This window comes from Oncorhynchus clarkii, chromosome 4 (genome assembly GCF_045791955.1).
Source record: "Oncorhynchus clarkii lewisi isolate Uvic-CL-2024 chromosome 4, UVic_Ocla_1.0, whole genome shotgun sequence".
NCBI classification, from domain to species: domain Eukaryota; kingdom Metazoa; phylum Chordata; class Actinopteri; order Salmoniformes; family Salmonidae; genus Oncorhynchus; species Oncorhynchus clarkii.
In genome coordinates, this window is record NC_092150.1 from 88,555,165 (window position 1) to 88,577,721 (window position 22,557).

At 43.9% G+C, this 22,557-nt stretch overlaps 1 protein-coding gene across 1 annotated transcript in view; it reads left to right on the top strand.

Annotated features, from left to right (window-relative positions):
• Nucleotides 1–64: 64 nt before the first annotated feature.
• Nucleotides 65–22,557, top strand: part of LOC139407421 (kinesin-like protein KIF13B) — a 75,193-nt gene continuing 52,700 nt past the window's right edge. The window contains exons 1-16 of the mRNA XM_071151189.1: nt 65–191; nt 348–426; nt 750–847; nt 2,705–2,798; nt 8,313–8,325; nt 8,437–8,497; nt 10,437–10,529; nt 10,992–11,172; nt 11,423–11,510; nt 13,194–13,328; nt 14,368–14,480; nt 15,074–15,185; nt 17,055–17,267; nt 19,826–19,936; nt 20,438–20,572; nt 22,362–22,492. Of these exons, the coding sequence (XP_071007290.1) occupies nt 781–847; nt 2,705–2,798; nt 8,313–8,325; nt 8,437–8,497; nt 10,437–10,529; nt 10,992–11,172; nt 11,423–11,510; nt 13,194–13,328; nt 14,368–14,480; nt 15,074–15,185; nt 17,055–17,267; nt 19,826–19,936; nt 20,438–20,572; nt 22,362–22,492 (1,547 nt within the window). The 5' untranslated portion in view covers nt 65–191; nt 348–426; nt 750–780. The remainder of the gene's footprint in view (nt 192–347; nt 427–749; nt 848–2,704; nt 2,799–8,312; nt 8,326–8,436; nt 8,498–10,436; nt 10,530–10,991; nt 11,173–11,422; nt 11,511–13,193; nt 13,329–14,367; nt 14,481–15,073; nt 15,186–17,054; nt 17,268–19,825; nt 19,937–20,437; nt 20,573–22,361; nt 22,493–22,557) is intronic.

A 22,557-nucleotide genomic window follows, 5' to 3' on the forward strand; every position in this document is an offset into this window, starting at 1 on the left:
AAATCAGTATACTCTCCATCAGTTTATTCCCAAACAACATTCCCTTGCGCAAATCTGTGTATCACAACTAAATCCGGTTAAGGTTTCAGGACAGGTTTAGGACTATGACTTCAGGGATCTATACGGGCGGCATCAGGAAATGCAACAGGTGGAAAACTATTCCCTCTCGCGATGATCTGTTGTTGTTCTCCGTAAGTTTGGACGATTGTGTTTTTGGGAATGTTTTTTAATAGCTATAACTCAAGACAACTTACTACCTAAACTGTTTAGTTGTTGCTGGCTAATTTTGTCCACCGATATCACCATATATTGTTTGTTTGTTTTTATCCCGCTGGCACGCAAGCTAGGGAAGGAAGGTGCACTTGAAGAGAACGCTGCCTGAATTTGGACGCTCGAGTAAGGGGGAAAATAAGAACTAGTCGCACGGTGAGTTGACAGTTTTCTCTGTCAGCTAAAATCGTTTGAGCTTTTCCGTTTTTTAAAATTTTACTTTTGTCCTTGAGCTGAACAGGGCACGTGTGTGTGTGTGTGTGTGTGTGTGTGTGTGTGTGTGTGTGTGTGTTCGACGCAACCAAGAGTGTTTTGACATTGTGCTGGCTACAGCAGGCTTCCTATCTCTTCGTTTGATTAATAACCTGTGATTTAGAGAGAACTCATTCAGAATTTGTACATTTGGCAAGATGAGGTAGCATGATTCATGCATGTACAGTAACGTTATGCATTATTAATGAATCTCATTCACCATTCAGTCCAGCCACAGAAAACCCACAGCCAGGCACTATGGATGACAGCTTGAGTAACTCCAATGTGAAGGTCGCAGTTCGCGTCCGACCAATGAACAGAAGAGGTACATTCATAATACAAATCTTCACAGTCATTTCATGATTAGGTCTTTCCTTCCATGCAGTTTATTTTGGTGTGTGTGAGTGAATGATGCGGGGGTGACTAAACATGCAGCCCGAGCAGTTATGGTTAAGGTCATGGAATATTGTGTGAATGAAGGGCAGGTTGAATAAAGAGAGAACAATGCATAAAAAAAATTCTATAAATGTATCATTCTGGTTCAATTTATATCAAATCAAACTTTATTTATAACATGCGCCGAATACAACAAGTGTAGACCTTACTGTGAAATGCTTACAAGCCCTTAACCAACAGTGCAGTTCAAGAAAGAGTGTAACAAAAAAATAACAAGGCTACATACAGGGGGTTACCGGTTCTTAGTGAATGTGCGGGGGTACCGGTTAGTCGAGGTCATTTGTACATGTAGGTAGAGGTGAAGTGACTATGCATAGATAACAAACAGCAAGTAGTAGCAGTATACAAAACAAATGGTGGGGGGGGGTGTCAATGTAAATAGTCCGGTGGCCATTTTGATTAATTGTTCAGCAGTCTTATGGCTTGTGGTAGGCCACACAAGCTCACAGAACGGGACTGCCGGGTGCTGAAGCGCTTGGTGCGTAAAAATCGTCTGTCCTTTGTTGCGACACTCACTACCGAGTTCCAAACTGCCTCTGGAAGCATGGTCAGCACAATAACTATTCTTTGGGTGTTTCATGAAATGGGTTTTTCATGGCAGCCCCACACGAACCTAAGATCACCATGCGCAATGCCAAGCGTCGGCTGGAGTGGTGTAAAGCTCACCGCCATTGGACCCTGGATCAGTGGAAACGCGTTCTCTGGAGCGATGAAGCACGCTTCACCATCTGGCAGTCTGACGGAGGAATCTGGGTTTGAAGGATGCCAGGAGAACACTATAATGCATAGTGCCAACTGTAAAGTTTGGTGGAGGAGGAATAATGGTCTGGGGCTGTTTTTCATGGTTTGAGTTAGGCCCATTAGTTCCAGTGAAGGGAAATCATAACGCTACAGCATACAATGACATTCTAGACCATTCTGTGCTTCCAACTTTGTGGCAACAGTTTGGGGAAGGCCCTTTCCTGTTCCATAATGACAATGCCCCCTTTGCACAAAGCGAGGTCTGTATAGAAATGGTTTGTTGAGATCGGTGTGGAAGAACTTGACTGGTCTGCACAGAACCCTGACCTCAACCCCATCGAACACCTTTGGGATGAATTGGAACGCCGACTGCGAGCCAGGTTTAATCACCCAACATCAGTGCCCAATCTCACTAATGCTCTTGTGGCTGAATGGAAGCAAGTCCTTGTAGAAATGTTCCAACATCTAGTGGAAAGCCTTCCCAGAAGAGTGGAGGCTGTTATAGCAGCAATGTTCCGACATCTAGTGGAAAGCCTTCCCAGAAGAGTGGAGGCTGTTATAGCAGCAATGTTCCGACATCTAGTGGAAAGCCTTCCCAGAAGAGTGGAGGCTGTTATAGCAGCAATGTTCCGACATCTAGTGAAAAACCTTCCCAGAAGAGCGGAGGCTGTTATAGCAGCAAAGAGGAGACGCACTCCATATTAATGCCCATAATTTTGCAATAAGATGTTCAATGAGCAGGTGTCCACATACTTTTGGCTATGCAGTGTATGTGTTGCTATGTTGATACATTAGCTGGGAGGTTAAATGTATGTGTTGCTATGTTGATACACTATCTAAGAGGTTAAATGTCTGTGGCTCCCTCGAATCATCAGCTGTTCCTGGACACATCATAGCCAGACACAGAAATAAGACCTGTTGATTGTTGTTGTTGCTCCTGCTGTATAACAACATGTATGTGTTGTGTGTCTCCTTGTCCCACCAGAAAAAGACCTGAAGACCAACTGTGTGGTGGGGATGGAGGGGAACCAGACAGTGTTGAACCCTGCTAGTCAGAACCTCAGCAAGGGAGACTCCCGGTAGGAATACACATACCTTCATTCTGACCATCATGTATCTCTGCAGCATAGGCCTCCCATCCCATGTGCCATCCATGTCTCTGCCTACTGCTCAGTGTTTAACAAATACTTCCTTTTTAATTATATTGTAGTAATTGGGTGGGGGGGGGTCAGTTTCAGGTTCAAGATTTATCATGGACTACTAGCTTAGGAATTTAATTGGGCCCCCTTTTTCATATGCTTGACTTTTCTTTATGGTTTGACACGTTTAGAAACAGATGAGGAATCAGATCCCAGTCAGACACGTTTAGAAACAGATGAGGAATCAGATCCCAGTCAGACACGTTTAGAAACAGATGAGGAATCAGATCCCAGTCAGACACGTTTAGAAACAGATGAGGAATCAGATCCCAGTCAGACACGTTTAGAAACAGATGAGGAATCAGATCCCAGTCAGACACGTTTAGAAACAGATGAGGAATCAGATCCCAGTCAGACACGTTTAGAAACAGATGAGGAATCAGATCCCAGTCAGACACGTTTAGAAACAGATGAGGAATCAGATCCCAGTCAGACACGTTTAGAAACAGATGAGGAATCAGATCCCAGTCAGACACGTTTAGAAACAGATGAGGAATCAGATCCCAGTCAGACACGTTTAGAAACAGATGAGGAATCAGATCCCAGTCAGACACGTTTAGAAACAGATGAGGAATCAGATCCCAGTCAGACACGTTTAGAAACAGATGAGGAATCAGATCCCAGTCAGACACGTTTAGAAACAGATGAGGAATCAGATCCCAGTCAGACCGCGTTATTGGTTTTGCTTTCTGAAAAGCAACAAAATACATTTAAAAAAAAATTTTTTATTCCGATGGTTCAAGTGCAGGAAGGGTTATTGGAAATAAGTGAATTTTGTGTTGTTGTTGTTGTTGTTGTTGTTGTTGTTGTTGTTGGCTGCCACCAGCTGTTGTTTGTATCATTTGTCAGAGTCATTGTTCATTGTTCATGCTACGTACTGTATCACTTAGAATGCACTGTGTGTCCACCAAATTAGATCCCCTCTGATGTTCTCACACTGAGGATCACACATGCAATAGACCTTATTGGTCCAATGCTCAATGGACATGGTGTTGATTTCAGAATAGGAAGAAAAATAAATAACTGAAACTTCCCTACTGACTATTTGTCTCCTCTCTGGCCCGTCACCTTGAACTACCTATAGTCTATACCATGTCATGAACCATCATTCATCAGCTCCATTACAGCCCTACAGCCCTAGCTGGTCTGCTGTGTATGTACGTTCAGTCACAGAGAGTCAAACCGGTCTGACAACTCACTGTTTAGCTCCTAAACCTCCCTTAACCTTCCGAACACCCACACCGCCACCCTCCCTTAACCCTCCGCCCTGCTCTGACCTGTCTCTCGTTACTAAGGGTGTGTCTATTCTGTTTTAATTCTGTGTTCAGTCAGTCAGTGTGCAGGTGGGATGGATGCTCTCAGGGTTGGCTACTTGCCCAGGTGAGGTTTTCACCTCATCAACAAACAAATACCTGTCCTGGTTAGTTGGGGGTTTGTTAGACTATAGGTTATGTTTCTGATGCATAATATGGGCCCATTTTTTTTTGTGGTCTACAATAAGCTGTAGGACATTTTGTCTTCAATTGTGATTTCTGCCCTGACACGCTGCAGTGCTGTCCTCCTGTCTATCCCCTGGGCTATAAATGAACAGGTTCTACAGGCTTCTGTGGGCTTCAGACTGAATCACTTCCCAGATTCCATTTTGGTTATTAAGGGACCATTTTAGCAGAGCATCAGGCTGCCTCAGTGAGCTCTGGTCCTTTTTTTTTTTTATAAATATGTGTCTTTGAAGTATTCTACATGGCTCTTATAACAGTTTGGTTTTATATTACACTGAAGAAAAATATAAACGCAAAATGCAACAATTTCAAAGATTTTACTGAGTTACAATTCATATAAGGATGTCGGTCAATTGAAATAAATGAATTAGGCCCTGATCTGTGGATTTCACATGACTGAGGTATACAGATATGCATGCATCTGTTGGTCACAGATACCTTAATAAAAAGGTAGGGGGTGTGGATCAGAAAACCAGTCAGTATCTGGTGTGACCACCATTTGCCTCACGCAGCGAGACTCATCTCCTTTGTAGAGAGTTGATCAGGCTGTTGATTGTGGAATGTTCTCTCACTCCTTTTTCAAAGGCTGTGCAGAGTTGCTGAATATTGGCGGGAACTGGAACATGGTCCAGAGCATCCCAAACATGTCCAGACGGTGACATGTCTGAGTATACAGGCCATGGAAGAACTGGGACATGTTCCAGAGCATCCCAAACATGTCCAGACGGTGACATGTCTGAGTATACAGGCCATGGAAGAACTGGGACATGTTCCGCTTGCAGGAATTGTGTACAGATTCTTGTGACATGAGGCTGTGCATTATCATGCTGAAACATGAGGCGATGGCTGCAGATGAATGACACAACAATGGGCCTCAGGATCTCGTCACGGTATCTCTCTGTGCATTCAAATTGCCATCAATAAAATGCAGTTTGTTCGTAGCATTGTTCGTGGCTTATGCCTTGCCCCTACTTTGACATCAACAAACCGCCCTGCCACACGACGCCATACACGTTGTCTGCCATCTGCCCGGTACAGCTGAAACTGGGATTCATCCACTTCTCCAGTGTGCCAATGGCCATCGAGGTGAGAATATGCCCACTGAAGTTGGTTGCGACGCCAAACTGCAGTCAGGTCAAGACCCCGGTGAGCACGACGAGCCCGCAGATGAGCTTCCCTGAGACTGTTACTGACAGTTGGTGCAGAAATTCTTCGATTGTGTAAACCCACTGTTTCATCAGCTTTCCGAGTGGCTGGTCTCAGACAATCCTTCAGGTGAAGAAGCTGGATGCGGAGGTCCTGGGCTGACGTTGCTACACTTGGTCTGCAGTTGTGAGGCCAGTTGGACTTACTGCCAAATTCTCTAAATCGATGTTGAAGGCAGCTTATGGTAGAGAAATGTGCACCTGTTTAATGATCAGGCTGTTTAATCAGTTTCTTGATATGTTCCCAGCACAAGGTGCACCTGTGTAATGATCAGGCTGTTTAATCAGCTTCTTGATATGTATCCAGCACAAGGTGCACCTGTGTAACGATCAGGCTGTTTAATCAGCTTCTTGATATGCCACACCTGTCAGGTGGATGGATTATCTTGGCAAAGGAGAAATTATAACTAACAGGGATGTAAACAATGAATTGATTTCTTCTGTGCGTATGGAACATTTCTGGAATCTTTTATTTCAGATCCTGAAACATGGGACCAATACTTTACATGATGTTTTTATATGTTTTGCTCAGTGTAGTTCAGGAGAACACAAGGCTGGTAAACAGCTAGTGGAGGGATCCCAGCCAACAGGAGAACCTGACCATGTAGGAGGATTCTTCTTCTTAGGGAGTCAGCCAAGCTACTCTGTGGTTTAGTTGCAACGATCCTTAAATGCAGTGTTTGGTTTTCACTAGACATAATGGGACCTGTGTCGTCCAAAAAGTTGACTCTAGTTTGCCAAAAAAGCACCCGGATGATCATCAAGACTCCTGGAAAAATCATTTACAAGGCTTGATGACCATCAAGACTCCTGGAAGAATCATCTACGAGGCTTGATGATCATCAAGACTCCTGGAAGAATCATCTACGAGGCTTGATGATCATCAAGACTCCTGGAAGAATCATCTACGAGGCTTGATGATCATCAAGACTCCTGGAAGAATCATCTACGAGGCTTGATGATCATCAAGACTCCTGGAAGAATCATCTACGAGGCTTGATGATCATCAAGACTCCTGGAAGAATCATCTACGAGGCTTGATGATCATCAAGACTCCTGGAAGAATCATCTACGAGGCTTGATGATCATCAAGACTCCTGGAAGAATCATCTACGAGGCTTGATGATCATCAAGACTCCTGGAAGAATCATCTACGAGGCTTGATGATCATCAAGACTCCTGGAAGAATCATCTACGAGGCTTGATGATCATCAAGACTCCTGGAAGAATCATCTACGAGGCTTGATGATCATCAAGACTCCTGGAAGAATCATCTACGAGGCTTGATGATCATCAAGACTCCTGGAAGAATCATCTACGAGGCTTGATGATCATCAAGACACCTGGAAGAATCATCTACGAGGCTTGATGATCATCCGGGTGCTTTTTCGGGTCCCATTTATGTCTGATAACCTAACCCTGCATTCCACAGTAAGATCCTCATACCAACGGACCAGCATGGTGGTGGTAGTGTGATGGTTTAGGGTCAGCATGGTGGTGATGGTAATGTGATGGTTTGGGGTCCAGCGTGGTGGTGGTAGTGTGATGGTTTGGGGTCCAGCGTGGTGGTGGTAGTGTGACGGTTTGGGGTCAGCATGGTGGTGGTGGTAGTGTGACGGTTTGGGGTCAGCATGGTGGTGGTGGTAGTGTGACGGTTTGGGGTCAGCATGGTGGTGGTGGTAGTGTGACGGTTTGGGGTCAGCATGGTGGTGGTGGTAGTGTGACGGTTTGGGGTCCAGCGTGGTGGTGGTGGTAGTGTGACGGTTTGGGGTCCAGCGTGGTGGTGGTGGTAGTGTGACGGTTTGGGGATGCTTTGCTGCCTCAGGACCTGGACGACTTGCCTTAATAGAAGGAACCATGAATTCTGCTCTGTATCAGAGAATTCTACAGGAGAATGTCAGGCCGTCAGTCTGAGTTGAATGCAGCAAGACAATGATCCAAAACACACAATCAAGTCTACATGAAAATGGCTAAAAAGCAACACGTTTGACCTTTTTGGAATGGCCTTGTCAAAGTCCAGACCTAATACCAATTGATATGTTGTGGCAGGACTTGAAACAAGCAGTTCATGCTTGAAAACCCACAAAAGTCACTGAGTTAAAGCACTTCTGCATGGATGAGTGGACCAAAATTCCTCCACAGTGACATGAGAGACTGATCAACAACTACAGGAAGCGTTTGGTTGGGAGGCATTGCAGCTAAAGATGGCACAACCCCCCTATGCTCTTTTGAGACCCCTCTTTCTTGAAGAAAATAATGTTTTATTGGAGAGAAATATAAACATACGATCGCGTTGCCCCCCCCCATCCTTTAGAACATTCCCAATTGATCTCTCACCCCCTCCGTCCCTCCCTCTCACCCTTCCCTTGACAGCTTGTTGCCTTGACAGCTTGTTGCCTTGACAGCTTGTTGCCTTGACAGCTTGTTGCCTTGACAGCTTGTTGCCTTGACAGCTTGTTTTTAAGCTTCGGATGGTATAAAAAGTATGTATTTGTTTTTCATATTTTGTTTATGTACTCCCTTTTCATATCACCTTTTGACTTCATGAACTTTGTTTGTAAATTAATTATTAATTGCTTAATGGTTTCCCCTGTACCTGAATGCGCACTGGTATTATTAGTTAGCCCACTTTGTTTGGAGTGAAGCTGTTTAACTAAGTCTTCCCCTTTCCCCTCTGTTGTCCTGTTCAGGAATCAGCCTAAGGTGAGCCCTTAACCAGGACAGTATTGCGAGGTTACAAAATCACTATTTAATCACTTCTGTGAATGTCAGGTTTTTATGTGTTCTTCAACTGGCTGTCATTTTCCACCTCAGGTCTTTGCTTATGACCACTGCTTCTGGTCCATGGACGAGTCCGACACAGACAAGTTTGCAGGTTAGTAGATCTCAGAATGTTGAATGGGTTAGTAGAGCTCAGAATGTTGAACGGGTTAGTCGAGCTCAGAATGTTGAACGGGTTAGTAGAGCTCAGAATGTTGAACGGGTTAGTAGAGCTCAGAATGTTGAACGGGTTAGTAGAGCTCAGAATGTTGAACGGGTTAGTAGAGCTCAGAATGTTGAACGGGTTAGTAGATCTCAGAATGTTGAACGGGTTAGTAGAGCTCAGAATGTTGAACGGGTTAGTAGATCTCAGAATGTTGAACGGGTTAGTAGAGCTCAGAATGTTGAACGGGTTAGTAGATCTCAGAATGTTGAACGGGTTAGTAGAGCTCAGAATGTTGAACGGGTTAGTAGATCTCAGAATGTTGAACGGGTTAGTAGATCTCAGAATGTTGAACGGGTTAGTAGAGCTCAGAATGTTGAACGGGTTAGTAGATCTCAGAATGTTGAACGGGTTAGTAGAGCTCAGAATATTGAACGGGTTAGTAGAGCTCAGAATGTTGAACGGGTTAGTAGATCTCAGAATGTTGAACGGGTTAGTAGAGCTCAGAATGTTGAACGGGTTAGTAGATCTCAGAATGTTGAACGGGTTAGTAGAGCTCAGAATGTTGAACGGGTTAGTAGAGCTCAGAATGTTGAACGGGTTAGTAGAGCTCGGAATGTTGAACGGGTTAGTAGAGCTCAGAATGTTGAACGGGTTAGTAGAGCTCAGAATGTTGAACGGGTTAGTAGAGCTCAGAATGTTGAACGGGTTAGTAGAGCTCAGAATGTTGAACGGGTTAGTAGAGCTCAGAATGTTGAACGGGTTAGTAGAGCTCAGAATGTTGAACGGGTTAGTAGAGCTCAGAATGTTGAACGGGTTAGTAGAGCTCAGAATACATACTTTATTCTGCAACGAGATAAACGAGATCAAAAGGATGTCCATCCATCCTCTCCTTCATACAATATCCACACAGTCTAATAGATCACTAAGGATTGTCCTTGAGATTCTCTCTTTCCCCTGGGCTATGTGCATTGTGGGTAAACAGTTGTAAACCCTCCTCTTGCTGTTGAGTTGTTACTCATTAGAACAGGCTTTATACTGGAAGCACTAGGCTTCCTGGTCCAAGTGCGCCCCATGGAGGGTAAAGCACTATGCTTCCTGTTCCCAGAGCGCCTCATGGAGGGTAAAGCACTATGCTTCCTGTTCCCAGAGCGCCTCATGGAGGGTAAAGCATTATGCTTCCTGTTCCCAGAGCGCCTCATGGAGGGTAAAGCACTATGCTTCCTGTTCCCAGAGCGCCTCATGGAGGGTAAAGCACTATGCTTCCTGTTCCCAGTGCGCCTCATGGAGGGTAAAGCACTGTGCTTCCTGTTCCCAGAGCGCCTCATGGAGGGTAAAGCACTATGCTTCCTGGTCCCAGAGCGCCTCATGGAGGGTAAAGCACTATGCTTCCTGTTCCCAGTGCGCCTCATGGAGGGTAAAGCACTATGCTTCCTGGTCCCAGAGCGCCTCATGGAGGGTAAAGCACTATGCTTCCTGTTCCCAGAGCGCCTCATGGAGGGTAAAGCACTATGCTTCCTGTTCCCAGAGCGCCTCATGGAGGGTAAAGCACTATGCTTCCTGGTCCCAGAGCGCCTCATGGAGGGTAAAGCACTGCCAGGTTTAACTGTACTGATACACCTGAAGAAAGGAACAGACCTGGAAATAGATTATCTTGGCTTTAGGGAAGATAAATATCTGCCTTTGAGAAAGACCCACATATTCTAATGCAATTCAATTTAATGTGTGTGCGTGTTTCTGTGTGTGTGTGCGTGTTTCTGTGTGTGTGCGTGTTTCTTTGTGCGTGTTTCTGTCGTGTGTGTGCGTGTTTCTGTCGTGTGTGTGCGTGTTTCTGTTGTGTGTGTTTCTGTGTGTGTGTGTGTGTGTGTGTGTCTGTCTGTGTCTGTGTCAGGTCAAGACGTCGTGTTCCAGTGCCTTGGAGAGAGTCTTCTGGACAATGCCTTCTTGGGCTATAACGCCTGTATCTTCGCCTATGGACAGACAGGTTAGTACCAGACTAGTGACCCAGACAGACACAGACACAGACAGACAGACAGACAGACAGACAGACAGACAGACAGACAAGTTGGTATCAGACTAGTGACCCAGACAGACAGACTGACAGGTTGGTATCAGACTAGTGACCCAGACAGGTTGGTACCAGACTAGTGACCCAGACAGGTTGGGACCAGACTAGTGACCCAGACAGACAGGTTGGTATCAGACTAGTGACCCAGACAGACAGACAGGTTGGTATCAGACTAGTGACCAGGCATTCAATAACACACACGGTGACTCAGTTTAAACACACTTGTAATCCACATTTTATTTATTTTTTTACCTCAAACAAAAACTTTTTTTGGCCCTGTGACTAAATTGGCAGTGCCTCACCTGTTTTAGATTTGATTAGCTCAGCCTTACTGATCCAGTGATTTGATTGGCTGAGCCCTCCTGATCCTCCCACCAGGCTCTGGGAAGTCGTACACCATGATGGGTTCGTCAGAGCAGCCAGGTCTGATCCCGCGGCTGTGCAGCTCTCTGTTTGACCGGACTCTACAGGAACAGAGGGAGGGAGAGAGCTTCACTGTAGAGGTCTCCTTTATGGAGATCTACAACGAGAAGGTTCGCGACCTACTGGACCCTAAAGGGTGAGGAGAACAAAAACTATTTTTATTTTGGTGAACAAATGTTTTATTACCAGGAAATGACAGATAAACGAGAAACCAATCGTATGTTTTAGTATGTGGACATACTGTACTCATATCAGTACGTAGAGATGACCGCTCGCATATGACGAAAACTGATTTATTTTTATTCTCCAAACAATCAAGGTGGGAAATCCCAAAGTTAAAAAAGTATTTCCTGATGAAACCTCTCTCCCCCTGTCTTTGTCCTCAGAAGTCGTCAGGCCCTGCGAGTGAGAGAGCACAAGGTGTTCGGGCCGTACGTCGATGGTCTGTCCCGTCTGGCTGTAGCTTGCTATAAGGTACTTTTCTTATCGAATGTATAGAATTGGCCCAGGTTGGTCTCATTGGAATACGTTTTCTTTGTCAAGAGAGGACTGGTGCTTCCTGTCCACTATATACAGGACCTTCACAAAGAATTCACACCCCTTGACCTTTTCCCGAAATTAAAATGGATTCAGTTGAGATTGCTTTGTCACTGGCCTACACACAAAACCCTGTAATTCGTAAGTGGAATTGTGTTCTTTTGAAATTTTTACAAATTTAATTAAAAATATAAAGCAGAAATATCTTGAGTCAATAAGTAGTCAAACCTTTTTTTGTTATGACAAGCGTAAATAAGTTCAGGAGTAAACATTTGCTTAACAAGTCACATAATAAGTTGCAAGGTGCAGTAATAGTGTTTAACATGGTTTTTGAATGACTACCTCATCTCTGTACCCCCACACCTACAATTATCTGTAAAGTCCCTCAGTCTAGCAGTGCATTTCAAAACATAGATTCAACCACAAAGACCAGGGAGGTTTTCCAATTCCTCGCAAAGAAGAGCACCTATTAATGTTTATTAGGGATCCTGGCGTCCAGCAAAAGTAAGGCGGCAGTTTATACCATTTTTAAAAACATTATAATACATTCACATATTTCACAACACACTGTGTGCCCTCAGTCCCCTACTCCACCTCTACCACATATCTACAGTACTAAATCCATGTCTAAGTGTGTGGATAGTGTGTGTGTGTGTGTGTGTGTGTGTGTGTGTGTGTGTGTGTGTGTGTGTGTGTGCGTGCCTATTGGTAGATGGGTAAAAAACAAAACAAACTCCATGTAATATCCCTTTGAGCATGGTGAAGTTATTAATTCCACTTTGGATGGTGTATCAACACACCCAGTGACGTTAGAACAGTCAGAGTTGAATGGCTGTGATAGGAGAGGACTTTAGGCTGTAGTTCTGTAGTTACTCCACAACACTAACCTTTACATGACAGAGTGAAAAGATGGCAGCCTGTACACAATAACAAAGTATTCCAAAACATTCATCCTTTTTGCAACAAGCCACTAAAGTAAATTGTCCTGAATGCAAGTGTTTTGTATGGGGCAAATACAACACATTTCTGAGTTCCTCTTTCCATATTTCAATAAATTCTCTCTCCCTCGGTCTATAATAAACTCTGTCTCTCCCTCTGTCTCTCCCTCTGTCTCTCCCTCTGTCTCTCCCTCTGTCTCTCCCTCTGTCTCTCCCTCTGTCTCTCCCTCTGTCTCTCCCTCTGTCTCTCCCTCTGTCTCTCCCTCTGTCTCTCCCTCTGTCTCTCCCTCTGTCTCTCCCTCTGTCTCTCCCTCTGTCTCTCCCTCTGTCTCTCCCTCTGTCTCTCCCTCTGTCTCTCCCTCTGTCTCTCCCTCTGTCTCTCTCTCTCTCTCTGTCTCTCCCTCTGTCTCTCCCTCTGTCTCTCCCTCTGTCTCTCCCTCTGTCTCTCTCTCTCTCTGTCTCTCCCTCTGTCTCTCTCTCCCTCTGTCTCTCCCTCTGTCTCTCCCTCTGTCTCTCTCCTCTGTCTCTCTCTCTGTCTCTCCCTCTGTCTCTCTCCCTCTGTCTCTCTCCCTCTGTCTCTCCCCCTGTCTCTCCCTCTGTCTCTCCCTCTGTCTCTCCCTCCCCCTCGGTCTCTCTCCGTCCCTCCATGTCTCTCTCCGTCCCTCCATGTCTCTCTCTACAGGACATAGAGTGTCTGATGTCAGAGGGTAACAAGTCTCGTACAGTAGCAGCCACCAATATGAACGAGGAGAGCAGCAGGTCCCACGCCGTCTTCAACATCATCCTCACACACACTCTAATGGACCTGGGTTCTGGGGTAGGTCCAACACACACTCTAATGGACCTGGGTTCTGGGGTAATACCAACACACACTCTAATGGACCTGGGTTCTGGGGTAGGTCCAACACACATTCTAATGGACCTGGGTTCTGGGGTAATACCAACACACACTCTAATGGACCTGGGTTCTGGGGTAGGTCCAACACACATTCTAATGGACCTGGGTTCTGGGGTAATACCAACACACACTCTAATGGACCTGGGTTCTGGGGTAGGTCCAACACACACTCTAATGGACCTGGGTTCTGGGGTAATACCAACACACACTCTAATGGACCTGGGTTCTGGGGTAATACCAACACACACTCTAATGGACCTGGGTTCTGGGGTAGGTCCAACACACACTCTAATGGACCTGGGTTCTGGGGTAGGTACCAACACACACTCTAATGGACCTGGGTTCTGGGGTAGGTCCAACACACACTCTAATGGACCTGGGTTCTGGGGTAATACCAACACACACTCTAATGGACCTGGGTTCTGGGGTAGGTCCAACACACTCTAATGGACCTGGGTTCTGGGGTAATACCAACACACACTCTAATGGACCTGGGTTCTGGGGTAATACCAACACACACTCTAATGGACCTGGGTTCTGGGTTAATACCAACACACACTCTCATGGACCTGGGTTCTGGGTTAATACCAACACACACTATCATGGACCTGGGTTCTGGGGTAGGACAGGATAAATAGTTTCTTTACAAGTTACATTCAACACATTCTAATCCAGCATCACCACATTCTAATCCAGCATCACCACATTCTAATCCAGCATCACCACATTCTAATTCAGCATCACCACATTCTAATCCAGCATCTTGCCAAGAAAACGTTTATAGTTTTCTGAGTACATTATGTGATGACAACATCAAACCACTCAAGGCTTTACTTTTAATATGTTGACATTCATTTCCTCCAGCTGTTGCTATGTGTGTTGCTATGTGTGTTGCTAACAAACCAGTCTGTTTCATATTGCTCTATATAACCCCATGTTGTTGTTGTTGTTGTTGTAGACCAGTGGTGAGAAGGTCAGTAAGCTGAGTCTGGTGGATCTGGCTGGCAGTGAGAGAGCTGCTAAGACTGGAGCTACTGGAGAGAGAATGAAGGAGGGGAGCAACATCAACAAGTAGGTTACATCTCACTCTCATTCTCTCCCCCCTCTCTTTCCCTCTCTCCCCCCCTCTCTTTCCCTCTCTTTACCCCCTTCTCATTCCCCCCACCTCTTTCCCTTCTCTCTACCCCCTTCTCTTATCTCCCCCACCCCCTTCTCATTCCCCCCACCTCTTTCCCTCTCTTTTCTCATTCTCCCCTTCTCATTCTCCCCCTCCCCTCTCCCCACCTCTCTTTCCCTCTCTTTACCCCCCTTCCCATTCTCCCTCCCCTCTCCCCCCCTCTCTTTCCCTCTCTTTACCCCCCTTCTCATTCTCCCTCCCCTCTCCCCCCCCTCTTTCCCTCTCTTTACCCACCATCCCATTCTCCTCTCTCACCCCCTTCTCTTCACCCCCTCTCTTTACCCCCTTCCCGTTCTCCCTCCCCTCTCCCCCCCTCTTTCTTCCCTCTCTCACCCCCTCTCTTTACCCCCCTTCCCATTCCCCCCCCCCCTCCCTCCCTCTTTCCCCTCTTTTTTTATTATAGACTTTGTACACGGTCTCTCAATGTCTCTGAAAATGTGACACACTTTGTTACATATTTTACGTTATATAAATCACTGTGGGTCAGGTCTCTGAGCACGCTGGGCCTGGTGATCTCAGCGCTGGCAGACCAAGGAGCCGGGAAGAACAAGACCAAGTTTGTTCCCTACAGAGACTCAGTTCTCACCTGGCTACTCAAGGTACGCTGAGCCATATTACCATGACCATGGGTTATTACCATGGGTTATTACCATGGGTTATTATCGTTCAACATTCTGCAAATGTAACAGTGTTGCCTCGTCTCTCCTGCCACACTGTATATGTGGTAAAGCAGTCTCTTGAGGTAACTCCTTCTCTCATTCAGAGCTCACATTCCTCCTCTCCTCCTCCCTCTACAGGACAGTCCGGGTGGTAATAGTCGGTCTTTTCTAACAGAGTAATGTCTCTCTCCTCTTTTATTAAATTTTATTTCAATTTAAGGGGCTTTATTGGAATGGGAAACATATGTTTACATGGCCAAAGCAAGTGAAATAGATAATAAACAAAAGTGAAATAAACAAAACAAAAACTAACAGTAAACATTAAACTTACAAAGTGGGGTGGCAGGTAGACTAGTGGTTAGAGTGTAGAGGCGGCAGGTAGCCTAGTGGTTAGAGTGTAGAGGCGGCAGGTAGCCTAGTGGTTAGAGTGTAGAGGCGGCAGGTAGCCTAGTGGTTAGAGTGTAGAGACGGCAGGTAGCCTAGTGGTTAGAGTGTAGAGGCGGCAGGTAGCCTAGTGGTTAGAGTGTAGAGGCGGCAGGTAGCCTAGTGGTTAGAGTGTAGAGGCGGCAGGTAGCCTAGTGGTTAGAGTGTAGGGACGGCAGGTAGCCTAGTGGTTAGAGTGTAGAGGCGGCAGGTAGCCTAGTGGTTAGAGTGTAGAGACGGCAGGTAGCCTAGTGGTTAGAGTGTAGAGGTGGCAGGTAGACTAGTGGTCAGAGTGTAGAGACGGCAGGTAGACTAGTGGTTAGAGTGTAGAGGCGGCAGGTAGACTAGTGGTTAGAGCGTTGGGCCAGTAACCGAAAGGTTGCTAGATCAAATCCCTGAGCTGACAAGGTAAAAATCTGTCGCTCTGCCCCTGACCAAGGCAGTTAACCCACTGTTCCCCGGTAGGATTGCCTAGTTAAATAAAGGTTAAATAAAAAAGTTCCAAAAGAATATAAACATTACAAATGTCATATTATATATATATACAGTGTTGTAACGATGTGCAAATAGTTAAAGTACACAAGGGAAAATAAATAAACGTAAATATGGGTTGTATTTACAATGGTGTTTGTTCTTCACTGCTCCTTTTCTTGTGGCAACAGGTCACACATCTTGCTGCTGTGATGTCACACTGTGGAATTTCACCCAGTAGATATGGGAGTTTATCAAAATAGGATTTGTTTTCGGATTCTTTGTGGGTCTGTGGGAAATATGTGTCTCTAATATGGTCATACATTGGGCAGGAGGTTAGGAAGTGCAGCTCAGTTTCCACCTCACTTTGTGGGCAGTGAGCACATAGCCTGTCTTCTCTTGAGAGCCATGTCTGCCTTCAGCGGCCTTTCTCAATAGCAAGGCTATGCTCACTGAGTCTGTACATAGTCAAAGCTTTCCGTTATTTTGGGTCAGTCACTGTGGTCAGGTATTCTGCCACTGTGTACTCTCTGTTTAGGGCCAAATAGCATTATAGTTTGCTCTGTTTTTTTTTGTTAATTCTTTCCAATGTGTCAAGTAATTATCTTTTTGTTTTCTCATAATTTGGTTGGGTCTGATTGTGTTGCTGTCCTGGGCTCTGTGTAGTCTGTTTGTGTTTGTGAACAGAGCCCCAGGACCAGCTTGCTTAGTGGACTCTCCCTCTACAGGACAGTCTGGGTAGTAACAGTCTGACTTTTCTAACAAAAAGTAACCTCTCCCTCTCTCCTCTCTCCAGGACAGTCTGACTTTTCTAACAGACTAACCTCTCCCTCTCTCCTCTCTCCAGGACAGACTAACCTCTCCCTCTCTCCTCTCTCCAGAACAGACTAACCTCTCCCTCTCTCCTCTCTCCAGGACAGTCTGGGTGGTAACAGTAGGACAGCCATGGTGGCCACGGTGAGTCCAGCAGCTGATAACTATGACGAGACGTTGTCCACGCTGCGCTACGCTGACCGGGCTAAGAGCATCGTCAACCACGCCGTCGTCAACGAAGACCCCAACGCACGCATCATCAGAGAGCTACGGGAGGAGGTGGAGAAACTACGAGACCAGCTCACTGAGGCTGAGGTACTGAACAGTTATTATATAATATAACAGGCATCACTGAGGTACTGAACAGTTATTATATAATATAACAGGCATCACTGAGGTACTGAACAGTTATTATATAATATAACAGGCATCACTGAGGTACTGAACAGTTATTATATAATATAACAGGCATCACTGAGGTACTGAACAGTTATTATATAATATAACAGGCATCACTGAGGTACTGAACAGTTATTATATAATATAACAGGCATCACTGATGTACTGAACAGTTATTATATAATATAACAGGCATCACTGAGGTACTGAACAGTTATTATATAATATAACAGGCATCACTGAGGTACTGAACAGTTATTATATAATATAACAGGCATCACTGAGGTACTGAACAGTTATTATATAATATAACAGGCATCACTGAGGTACTGAACAGTTATTATATAATATAACAGGCATCACTGAGGTACTGAACAGTTATTATATAATATAACAGGCATCACTGAGGTACTGAACAGTTATTATATAATATAACAGGCATCACTGAGGTACTGAACAGTTATTATATAATATAACAGGCATCACTGAGGTACTGAACAGTTATTATATAATATAACAGGCATCACTGAGGTACTGAACAGTTATTATATAATATAACAGGCATCACTGAGGTACTGAACAGTTATTATATAATATAACAGGCATCACTGAGGTACTGAACAGTTATTATATAATATAACAGGCATCACTGACTCACTTATTATATAATATAACAGATGTACTGAACAGTTATTATATAATATAACAGGCATCACTGAGGTACTGAACAGTTATTATATAATATAACAGGCATCACTGAGGTACTGAACAGTTATTATATAATATAACAGGCATCACTGAGGTACTGAACAGTTATTATATAATATAACAGGCATCACTGAGGTACTGAACAGTTATTATATAATATAACAGGCATCACTGAGGTACTGAACAGTTATTATATAATATAACAGGCATCACTGAGGTACTGAACAGTTATTATATAATATAACAGGCATCACTGAGGTACTGAACAGTTATTATATAATATAACAGGCATCACTGAGGTACTGAACAGTTATTATATAATATAACAGGCATCACTGAGGTACTGAACAGTTATTATATAATATAACAGGCATCACTGAGGTACTGAACAGTTATTATATAATATAACAGGCATCACTGATCACTGTACTGAACAGTTATTATATAATATAACAGGCATCACTGAGGTACTGAACAGTTATTATATAATATAACAGGCATCACTGATGTACTGAACAGTTATTATATAATATAACAGGCATCACTGAGGTACTGAACAGTTATTATATAATATAACAGGCATCACTGAGGTACTGAACAGTTATTATATAATATAACAGGCATCACTGAGGTACTGAACAGTTATTATATAATATAAAAGGCATCACTGAGGTACTGAACAGTTATTATATAATATAACAGGCATCACTGACTCACTGATGTACTGAACAGTTATTATATAATATAAAAGGCATCACTGAGGTACTGAACAGTTATTATATAATATAACAGGCATCACTGAGGTACTGAACAGTTATTATATAATATAACAGGCATCACTGAGGTACTGAACAGTTATTATATAATATAACAGGCATCACTGAGGTACTGAACAGTTATTATATAATATAACAGGCATCACTGAGGTACTGAACAGTTATTATATAATATAACAGGCATCACTGAGGTACTGAACAGTTATTATATAATATAACAGGCATCACTGAGGTACTGAACAGTTATTATATAATATAACAGGCATCACTGAGGTACTGAACGGTTATTATATAATATAACAGGCATCACTGAGGTACTGAACAGTTATTATATAATATAACAGGCATCACTGAGGTACTGAACAGTTATTATATAATATAACAGGCATCACTGACTCACTGAGGTACTGAACAGTTATTATATAATATAACAGGCATCACTGAGGTACTGAACAGTTATTATATAATATAACAGGCATCACTGAGGTACTGAACAGTTATTATATAATATAACAGGCATCACTGAGGTACTGAACAGTTATTATATAATATAACAGGCATCACTGAGGTACTGAACAGTTATTATATAATATAACAGGCATCACTGAGGTACTGAACAGTTATTATATAATATAACAGGCATCACTGACTCACTGAGATACTGAACAGTTATTATATAATATAACAGGCATCACTGACTCACTGAGGTACTGAACAGTTATTATATAATATAACAGGCATCACTGACTTGTTGCTGTGGTGGAATGACTTGTTGCTGTGGTGGAATGACTTGTTGCTGGAATGACTTGTTGCTGTGGTGGAATGACTTGTTGCTGTGGTGGAATGAGTGGTAAGGATTTTACTGCCCCCCTCAGCCGGGCTGATGTTGGGTTGAAACACAAACTCCAGATTGTGGTTTTAATGGTTTTGTTTGTGTGTGTGTGTGTGTGTGTATTTATAATGGCTGTTTGTTTGTCTCCTCCCTGTCAGTCTATGAAGGCTCCAGATTTGAAGGAGAGGCTGGAGGAGTCCGAGAAACTGATTCAGGAGATGACAGTTACCTGGGAACAGAAACTACGGAAGACTGAGGCAGTGGCTCAGGTAGCCACACACACACACACACACACACACACACACACACACACACGCTTGTTTTACTATACTTGTGGGGACCAAACAATTGATACCCATTTAAAATCCTATTTTCCCAACCCCCTAAAGCTAACCCTAAAGCCTAAAATAGTATTTTTCCTTGTGGGGACCCCACATGTCTGAGCTTTCCTTGTTTTTACTATCCTTGTGTGGACGTCTGGTCCCCACAAGGATAGTAAAACCAAAAAAACACACGCACACACCTGGGAGCTGAAATTCGGAAAGACTGAGGCTGTCACTCGGGTACGGACACACAACAGAACGTACTTACATATGTACATATATTGTTAATGTCAGAGTTTTGTCCTCTAGGAGCGTCAGAAACAGTTGGAATCTCTAGGTATCTCACTCCAGTCATCTATCTTCTATGTTGTCCTCTAGGAGCGACAGAAACAGTTGGAATCTCTAGGTATCTCACTCCAGTCATCTATCTTCTATGCTGTCCTCTAGGAGCGACAGAAACAGTTGGAGTCTCTAGGTATCTCTCTCCAGTCGTCTGGCATCAGAGTGGTAGACGACAAGTGTTTCCTTGTCAACCTCAACGCCGACCCTGCACTCAATGAGCTGCTGGTTTACTATCTAAAGGTACGGTCAGCAATTTAACATCCAATCCACTGATCGTATAGACTTCTAGATCTCCATGTCATTCTTTATCAAGAGATTGAGGACCTGACTCTGGAGTCCCCTGTTTCTGTCTAGTATGTAGGCTTGGTTGGATAATATCATGTCTATTTTGACATACATTATCAGTCGAAAGGTTTGGACACACCTAGTCATTCCAGGGATTTACATTATTTTTTACTATTTTCTACATTGTAGAATAATAGTGAAGACATCAAAACTATGAAATAACACATATGGAATCATGTAGTAACCAAAAAAGTGTTAAACAAATCAAAGCATATTTTATATTTGAAATTCTTTAAAGTTTCCACCCTTTGCCTTGGTGACAGCTTTGCACACTCTTGGCATTTTCTCAAATGAGCTTCCTGAGGAAAGCTTTTCCAACAATCTTGAAGGAGCTCCCACATATGCTGAGCACTTGTTGGCTGCTTTTCCTTCACTCTGCACTCCAACTCATCCCAAACCACCTCAATTGGGTTGATGTCGGGTGATTGTGGAGGCCAGGTCATCTGATGCAGCACTCTATCACTCTTCTTGGTCAAATAGCTCTTACACAGCCTGGAGGCGTGTTTTGAGTCATTCTCCTGTTGAAAAACAAATGATAGTCCCACTAAGCGCAAACCAGATGGGATGGTATATCGCTGCAGAATGCTGTGGTAGCCATGCTGGTTAAGTGTGCAAAGGAATTCTAAATTAATCACTGACAGTGTCGCCAGCAAAGCACCCCCACACCGTCACACCACCTCCTCCATGCTTCCCGGTGGGAACCACACATGCAGAGATCATCTTTTCACCTACTCTGCGTCTCACAAAGACAGCGGTTGGAACCAAACATTTCAAATTTGGACTCCAGACCAAAGGACAGATTTCCACCGGTCTAAAGTCCATTAATCGTGTGTCTTGGCCCAACCAACTCCCTTCTTCTTATTGGTGTCCTTTTAGTAGTGGTTCCTTTGCAGCAATTCGACCATGAAGTCCTGATTCACACTTTCTCCTCTGAACAGTAGATGTTGAGACGTGTCTGTTACTTTTTATTTGGGCTGCAATCTGAGGTGCAGTTAACTCTAATGAACTTATCCTCTGCAGCAGAGGTAACTCTGGGTCTTCCATTCCTGTGGCGGTCCTCATGAGCGCCAGTTTCATCATAGCGCTTGATGGTTTTTGTGTGTACACTTGAAGAAACTTTTAACGTTTTTTAACTTTTCCGGATTGACTGACCTTCTTAAAGTAATGATGGACTGTCGTTTCTCTTTGCATATTTGAAATGTTCTTGCCATAATAGGGACTTGGTCTTTTACCAAATAGGCTTATCTTCTGTATACCACCCCTACCATGTCACAACACAACTGATTGGCTCAAACACATTAACAAGGAAAGACATTCCACAAATTAACTTTTAACTAGGCACACCTGTTAATTAAATTGCATTCCAGGTGACTGGAATATAACCTCATGAAGCTGGTTGAGAGAATGCCAAGTGTGCAAAGCTGTCTTCAAGGCAAAGGGTGGCTACTTTGAAGAATCTCAAATATAAAATATATTTAGATTTGTTTAACTCTTTATATTTATTTTAATTTTTTTGGTTACCTCATGATTCCATATGTTGTTTCATGGTGTTGACGTCTTCACTATTATTCTTCAATGTAGACAATGGTAATAAAAAATAAAAAAAACCTTGAATGAGCAGGAGTGTCCCAACTTTTGATGAGTACAGTATGTCATCTCTATCATGCCTCTGTCCTGTGTGTAGGAGCACACGCGTGTTGGCTCAGCTGACTCTCAGGACATTCAGCTGTGTGGTATGGCCATCCACCCTGAACACTGTGTCATCAACATCACCGCTGAGACTGGAGTGGTGCTCACGCCACACCGCAGCTCTCGGTACGTTCACTAAGGCTGTGGTGATACCAGTCTATAATACTAGATATATCATTACTGTCAGCCAA